The sequence below is a fragment of the Kryptolebias marmoratus genome, linkage group LG22 (assembly GCF_001649575.2).
Source record: "Kryptolebias marmoratus isolate JLee-2015 linkage group LG22, ASM164957v2, whole genome shotgun sequence".
NCBI classification, from domain to species: Eukaryota; Metazoa; Chordata; class Actinopteri; order Cyprinodontiformes; family Rivulidae; genus Kryptolebias; species Kryptolebias marmoratus.
Genome location: NC_051451.1, coordinates 16,760,005 through 16,768,338, shown reverse-complemented (window position 1 = coordinate 16,768,338; position 8,334 = coordinate 16,760,005). Strand labels below are relative to the sequence as shown.

At 44.5% G+C, this 8,334-nt stretch overlaps 1 protein-coding gene across 1 annotated transcript; it reads left to right on the top strand.

Annotated features, from left to right (window-relative positions):
* The first annotated feature begins 482 nt into the window (after positions 1 to 482).
* On the top strand, positions 483 to 8,277 carry ppp2r2d (protein phosphatase 2, regulatory subunit B, delta). The gene is made up of 10 exons (XM_017431195.3): positions 483 to 666; positions 963 to 1,037; positions 4,405 to 4,502; positions 4,683 to 4,848; positions 4,942 to 5,054; positions 5,146 to 5,323; positions 5,663 to 5,827; positions 5,957 to 6,126; positions 6,236 to 6,327; positions 6,475 to 8,277. Exons 1-10 carry the CDS (start codon positions 660 to 662, stop codon positions 6,752 to 6,754), a joined length of 1,344 nt encoding a protein of 447 aa, XP_017286684.1. The 5' UTR covers positions 483 to 659; the 3' UTR covers positions 6,755 to 8,277.
* Positions 8,278 to 8,334: the final 57 nt, after the last annotated feature.

Here is an 8,334-nt window from a genome sequence, read left to right as displayed (position 1 = left end):
TAAGCGGTACATCTCTTAAAACTGACGCCTAATATTTAATATATTACAAACTATCTGAAATTTATTCTTGGCTTAATTAAGGACATTGAAAATATTTATTTTTAAATCACTCAACCAGTGCTATTAAAATGACATATGAAGAAGGACATTTGCCTTGCGACTACAGTGCCAGAAAAATCAATGTTTTGTTTTTTCTTGGCAATTTCCTTTAAATTATATCCGATTTAACCTGAATTAAATCCCAAGAAGTGTGCAGTGAGTGAAGTGCCTGTGCCTTCCATTGGAGAAAAAGTGGTAAAAAAAAATAAAAATAAAATAAAAACAAAAAAATATCAGACATGAAAATCATGTTAACATGTAAAATAAAGTGAAGCGCGGTAAAGATTGGAAATAAAAAACTTAAGGTTTGTAGAAAGGGATGCACGGGAGGATGGATGGATGGAGCCAGGATGTGGCATGTGTGCATGACGTCATTACTCCATGTACTGTGCGCCATTTTGGAAGGAGAAAAAAAAAATCACGGATAATTTCCGTGGTCTTGACAGATCTGAACCCGAGTCTTCACACTGATTGTGGATGCTTTCCGTTTCCCCCGCGCAAGCCGCATTGTTTGACTGGGCATCCGACGCTGTGTGCAACAAGAGCTGCTAAATGAAGCAATGGCGGGTAAGATAGTTTTTGAAGAGAGAGAGGCAGAGAGGGAGAGGGAGAGAGAGACACACACAGAAGGGGGGGAAAAGGATCCACCTTCTCCCTTCTTGGTGTGTGTGACGGCCTGAATCTGCAAGTTAGCCAAGCCGACGCTATCTCTGCGGAGCTAAGTTGTCAAACTGTGTCACTGTCAGGTCATGTCGTCGCGGTGGCGGTGGTGCCGGAGGTGGTGGAGGACGTGGGGGTGGTTGAGGAGGGGGGGGAGAGAAAGGCCGAACCCGAGCCGAACTAACGCTGTGCTCTCTCCGCAGGAGTTGCAGGAGGAAACGATTTCCAGTGGTGTTTCTCCCAAGTGAAAGGAGCGATAGATGAGGATGTTGCGGAAGGTACGTGGCTAACGCTAGCTCGGCGGCTAAAGCTACACCGCCTGGCTGATGGGGATGGGGATGGCGGTGCTCTGTGGCTTTCACGGGTTGGGAGCCGTACGTGGATGCGCGGGAGAGGGGTGGTGGGGGGCGGCAGGTTTTGGTGAAAGACGGGGCCGTCGTGTTTGGTGGGAGTCTTTTTATTTTTATTTTTTTCGCGGACCCGTTGCGCAAACGCCCTCACGGTGTAGGTTAGCTGCATGCTAGGTGGTAGCTAAACTATTAAAGGGGGAGCGAGTGTGGCCATGACGTCAGTCTGCTACGTCCATAAATCGTGTCGTGACATCATGGCTTGTTTTCATTCAGACATGTCGCGCCTAATAAGCTACGAAGGCCAGGCGTCCTGTGTTAAGCGTTCATACCCACTGCAGGTACACGATATTGCCAAAAGTATTCACTCGCGTCCGTTCACACGTATATGACCCCCATTAATAATCCATAAAGGTTTAATATGATGTTGGCCCACCCTTTTGCACCTAAAACAGCTTCAGCTCTTCTGGGAAGGCTTTCCACAATGTTTGGGAGTGTTTATGGGAATTTTTGACCCTTCTTCAGAAGCACATTTGTGTGGTCAGACACTGATGTTGGACAGAAGGCCCGGCTCGCAGTCTCTGCTCTAATTCATCCCAAAGGTGTTCTGTCAGGCTGAGGTCAGGACTCTGTGCAGGCCAGTCAGGTTTTCCCACACTAAACATGCTCATCCATGTCTTTATGGACCTTGCTTTGTGCCCTGGTGCTCAGTCATGTTGGAACAGGAATGGAGCCGTCCCCAAACTGCAGCCAAACCCAGACTCGTCCATCGGATTGCCAGACAGAGAAGCGTGATTCGTCCCTCCAGAGGACACGTCTCCACTGCTGTAGAGTCCAGTGGCGACATGCTTTACACCACTGCATCTGACGCTTTACACTTGATGATGTATGGCTTGGATGCAGCTGCTCGGCCATGGAAACCCATATCATGAAGCTCCCTACGCTCTGTTTTTGAGCTGATCTGAAGGCCGCATGAAGATTGGAGGTCTGTAGCTGTCAACTCTGCAGAACGTTGGTGACCTCTGTGATTTTTCGGGGCCTAACACTTCATGGTTGAGTTGCTGTCGTTCCCAATCGCTTCCGCTTTGTTTTAAAACCGCTGACAGCTGACTGGAAATATTTAGCAGCAAGAAAATTTCCCGACTGGACTTACTGCTCAGGTGGCATCCTGTCACTGCACCACGCTGGAGTTCACTGAGCTCCTGAGAGCGACCCGTTCTGTCACCAATGGTTGTAGAAGCAGTCTGCGCACCCAGGTGCTTGATTTTTTTTATACACCTGTGGACGTGGAGGGGATTGGAACACCCAAATTCAATTATTTGGACAGATGAGTGAATACTTTTGCAAATATAGTGTACCTAAAACTCCAGTCCTCCTTGTCGTTTCCAAAAACAACTTCACTAGTCATGCCGGTATGGCAAGCTGTTGTAACATATAATCAATCCACAGTCCTTTCTTACAATGGCTCCTTTTAGATTAATAAATATATTCTTCCACACCAGACTGACATTATTATTGTTTGAACTGAAGCTAAATATGTTTAAAAATATCGTTCTTAAATTTCAGCTTTGCTACTTCTAGGTCTTTTAGTTTTAACTTCTCATTAAGTAGCCTAAATATGTTTTCCTCATTTGTAATTACATTGTTGATAGTAATTACTCCAATTATCGGTGGCTGAAATTGCTTTTAAAAAAATCACTTGCTCTGATTTTGATAAGTAGACTCAAAGCCATGAAGCGTTCTAGATAATCTGAGAAGTGAGTTTCTCTTAGTAGGACTTCTGTTTCAGTTGTTAGGTGTAACGTAGTTGTGGATGTCTGCTGCTGAAAGCCCGACGAACGGGGAAAGTGACCCCACTGATCCAAGGAGAAATAAGAACAAGGAGAAATAAGAACAAGGAGAAACCTGACGTGTTGATTGAGGAAAGGACAAATGGGATTCTGAATAGCAGCGTAATTATTCTTTGTCCATGACATTCTGTGGTTATTCAGTTTAAACTGTGATATTTGCAGTTTCTCCGCAAGATTTAAACATCCCATGCAGCTATACGGGAAAAGTTAACCCGCACTTTGTAAAAGAAAACAAACTAATTGAGCCGGTTAACCAGGAGGTTACACGGACAGAGTAATCTGGTCACGCTGTGTGCAAATTATGTTTGTTTTCTTTTTGCCATCCATGCATAGCAGTTATTTTCAGCATCGTGCTTAAGTTATTTTAGTCAGTCTGGCCTTGTTAACCCTTAAAAGAATGAACAAAATTGATTCTGCTGAGGAAAGTAAACAGAACAATGTATGATGGGGAAAAAAGTCTCATATAACGTCTCAGGTTTGTTATTACAGTTATGCCTAGTTAGTGAGTTATTCCTCGTTGTGAATATATACAGCTTACAATTCCCTCTCAATAAATCTGTCTCTACAGTTAGTTTAGATATTTGACAAGTTAGCTTCCCGTAATCAGAGCAGTGCCGTTCGTCTTCAAAGTGAGCGGTGCATGAGTGCGATGTGTAAAGGGTTGCGTATCGCGCCTGGTGAAAAATATGCGAGAAATGGCGTGTATCTGGTTACGACCTAAACAACGGCGAGTGGGGGGTGAGTCATCGTTTAGCTGTTGATGGGAAATGTAGAGAAACTCTTTGGTTTTTGTTTTTTTACAAAAAAACTACAGCTGCATCTTCCGCAGCAGCGCCTCTGCTCCTTCCTTTAGCAAATGCTGTTCAAACTGGTCGGTACGCAAACCTGTTTTCATGAGCGCAAAGTGAATTATAGCTAGTAAAAAAAAAAAAAAAAAAAGAGTGTTCTCTATATGAAGCATACTCTAGTCCAATGATTCCCAAAGTTGGGGTCGGGACCCCAGTGTGGGTCACTCAGCACCAAGTAGGGGTCCTTAGATAATCTCCAGACATCATCTTACAATAAAAAAAAACTTAGTTTTTATACTTTGTTTGCACCATAATCGTCACAAAAACTTGAAATACAAGTCCATAAACTGATTTTAAAAAATATAATGGATGTTAAGACTGTGTGTGTTGTCATTTTGTCCTTATTTATTAGAGTCATTAGCATTTTTGGAGCCAACAGATGGGGTCACACACCTTTGTCACTGTTATTTTATGGGTCAGAAGCTGAAAAGTTTGGGAAGTCGCAAAAACATTAAGGCTAGTCGAACTGGCGTTGTTGATTGTGTTATGCAAATTCCAGCTAGTCAGATTTGGCTCATAAATAATGCATTTTTCTTCGTCTGTCGTCATTCAGCTGTCACGGCCTGTTAATTTTGGATTCACTGTGTTATCTTTTCCCAGCTGACATAATCTCAACCGTTGAGTTCAACTATTCTGGAGAATTACTTGCAACTGGAGACAAAGGAGGACGAGTAGTGATATTTCAACACGAGCAGGAGGTAGGATTTTGTCCGTGGTGACGGGGACAGAACGAGGTGCATGACGTCAGAAGGGAGCTCCTCACTTCACCTCGCCCTGTGCCGCACAAAAAAAAAAACGTTTCTGCTTGGTGACGCTTGTTCTGTTTTTTTTTTGTTTGTTTGTTTCCATTATCCCCCCTCCCCCGCTGTTTGTTTCAGTCTAAGAATCGTCCACACCTGCGTGGAGAATATAACGTCTATAGCACTTTTCAGAGTCACGAGCCGGAGTTCGACTATTTGAAAAGTTTAGAAATCGAGGAAAAAATTAATAAAATAAGATGGCTACCCCAACAAAATGCTGCTCACTTTCTACTTTCAACAAACGGTAAGAACCCTTGCTTTCGCCCATTGACGTAAGAAACGGAAACTGGCAACACGGGGTTTACCCTTTTTTTTTCCCCTTTTTTTTCGTTGCCAGATAAAACTATCAAATTGTGGAAAATAAGCGAAAGAGATAAACGAGCAGAAGGGTACAACCTGAAAGATGAGGACGGACGACTCCGAGACCCCTTTAGAATCACCTCTTTACGGGTACGTGCAGCCACGAGCGGGATCTGTCGAAGACACAAAGAGCAATTCAAGTTGGCGAAGAATTGAAACGCTTGCTTTTGTCGTGTTTCAGGTACCAGTACTGATGCCAATGGATCTCATGGTAGAAGCAAGCCCTCGGAGGATCTTTGCAAATGCGCACACCTATCACATTAATTCCATTTCTGTAAATAGTGATCATGAAACTTACCTCTCTGCAGATGACCTAAGAATAAATCTATGGCACTTGGAAATCACAGACAGAAGTTTTAGTATCCTTTTTTTTTGTCCTGCTCAGAAAGCAGATATCGACTGTGCGGCTTAGAGCGGCGGTCTCCAATCCTGGTCCTCGAGGGCCACCATCCTGCACGTTTTACTTGTTTCTCTGCTCCAACACACCTGATTTGAATCAGTGTGTCATTAACAGGCTTCTGCAGAACATGAAGAGGTGATTTAACCTCTGAATCAGGTGTATTGGTGCAGGGAAACAAGGAAAACATGCAGGATAGTGGGCCTTCGAGGACCAGGATTGGAGACCACTGGCTTAGAGTGTGCGCCTTTTGCATCTTACTAACCCATGAGATGGTTCCTTTAACAGCGCGTTCCCCCAGATATTGTAGACATCAAGCCCGCCAACATGGAGGAACTGACGGAAGTAATCACAGCTGCTGAGTGCCATCCACACCAATGCAATGTATTCGTGTACAGCAGTAGCAAAGGCACCATCCGCCTGTGTGACATGCGAGCAGCGGCGCTCTGCGATAGGCACTCAAAGTGTGAGTACCTCCACGGCCATTCACTGTTCTTCAAAATAAATATCCTTTCTTAAAATTGAACTATCTAGATTATCCGGTTTGCTTTCTGCAAAGATGAACTGAATACCTGTAAATAATTTGTTTTTTCAGTCTTTGAGGAACCCGAGGATCCGAGCAGCCGGTCCTTCTTCTCAGAGATCATCTCCTCCATCTCGGACGTGAAGTTCAGTCACAGCGGCCGCTACATGATGACGCGTGACTATCTCTCGGTCAAAGTTTGGGACCTCAACATGGAGAACCGGCCAGTGGAGACGTATCAGGTGCAAGAACCGACTCCTGGCTCCTCTCCCGCCGGGACGATAAAGTCTAAAACTCCTCCGACTGTTTCGCGGTGTCGCGCGCCTCGCTCACGGTTTCGTCTTCTTCCAGGTCCACGAATACCTGCGCAGTAAGCTCTGCTCCTTGTATGAAAATGACTGCATCTTTGACAAGTTCGAGTGCTGCTGGAATGGCAGTGACAGGTAAATGTCGGACAGGCTAGCGTTTCGTAGTTCAGCTGTCTTCCATTAATCTGTCGGTCACTTTATTTGTTTAGCTTGGTTTGTTTCCCTGCTTCGTTTTTACGGCGTGCCGGGTCAGATAATCCATTTTTTTATCGTCTCCATCAGTGCCATCATGACCGGCTCCTACAACAACTTCTTCCGAATGTTTGACCGCAACACCCGGCGGGACATCACACTGGAGGCGTCCCGGGAGAGCAGCAAACCGCGGGCCACGCTCAAGCCGCGCAAAGTGTCCACCGGCGGCAAGAGGAAGAAGGACGAGATCAGCGTGGACAGCCTGGACTTCAACAAGAAGATCCTCCACACTGCCTGGCACCCCAAAGATAACGTGATAGCCGTGGCAGCCACCAACAACTTGTACATTTTCCAGGACAAAATCAACTAAAAGATGCGGGGCTCCAGAGGATAGGGCTTTTACCATACCTGTGTAGTTAAGCCTACTACTTGTCTATCTGTATAAGAAGCAGCAGCCTTGTTGTCCTCCTGGTGAAGAATTCGAAAGCACGTGTCTACTTTTTTTGCCACAGGAGGTTGATCCATAGGCCTGTTTTATTTTTTTGAGTATGAGCTTAGGTTGTTTTTTGCCTTTGGCACCAGGGCAATCAACACACCCCCTCCCCCCACCCTGACCCAGAAAGCCCAGTTCGGGTCTAATTGACGGAATGGCACTCCCCAGAGGTCAAACTCTTGAACGTCGGTGTTTGTGTTGACATTTTAAGCCTTCATTTCACGATTTAACAACAGAACTCTTGGAAGTCCGTACAATGACGTCTTGTCAAGGTTGTATCCATCTTTTCCGAGGTTTTTGGGTCCCGTGAAGCACGGATCAATGGCCAATAAGCCCAACTGTAACATTCCCCCCCCCTTCCATTTGGCCTTGTATTCAGGTCAGAGTAACGGTGGAGAAGGCCATGAAGTTTGGAAAGCGGACTCGTTTCTTTTTCCTCCCTTCCCTTCTCTTCTTTTTACCCCCCCCATTTAATACAGTGACATCATTTCACTGACTGTATCTACTCAAGTACACCTTGTCATCCACATAATAAAAGAAACTAAAACTACAGATGTGTTTTTAAATTTAGAAGTACGGTATTAAAACATGTTTATTGCTTTGCATGTTTTTTATGTTGTAGAGAGGTGGAACAAAACAAAACAAAACAAAAAAAAATGAAACAGAAAAAAAAAAAAAAGAGTCCAGTCACACCACTGTCTTTTGAGCAGATCTCGAGCTAATTTTCTCAAGGAAATCCCATTTGGGGCAGAGGGTTTGAGAACCACAGTTGGAAAGCGGAAAATCAATGAGAAGAGATTAAAGTTGACGATGTTTTAGGACGCAGGCTGGGAACTGAAAAGGGCACAAGACGGAAGTCCGGGACAAAGGGAATCTGCAGCCTTAATACCTACTCTTTATCAGCGACGGCTACCAGTTACGTCCCCGAAACGTTTTACGAACCTCATGTGCATTACTTGTAAATCCTGTTTTATAGAAATGACGTCCTCATACTCTGCTGCTACACGTGGCTGTCTACGAAAACACAGAAACGGGGAGGGGGGGTTAAAATTGCACAGCACACATTCAGTTTCATGTGATCATAGAGTGCCTCCAAATCTTGTAATAAGTAGGAAGTAAAGACAGGCCTCATACATGTGCCCTTTTTTTTTTCCTTCTTCTTTTCTTTCCTCCATTTATTAGGGACGCCGCTCCAATTTGAACCGCTTATCACAAATGTGGATCTTTATAGTTGTGAATGCAGAAATGAAAGGTTGACTACACAAAACCATATACTGACAACATTAAACACACATAATAATGCATTGTCCTTGTCCATTGATTCCTAACATGGTGGCAATGTATTCACTTGTTTATTATTTTTGACCAAAGTTCAATAAAATTTTAATTGTGTTCATCTGCATGTTTTCCTTTCCCTTCATTATAACGTCCACCCCCCGGGGGGGGGGGGGGGGGGG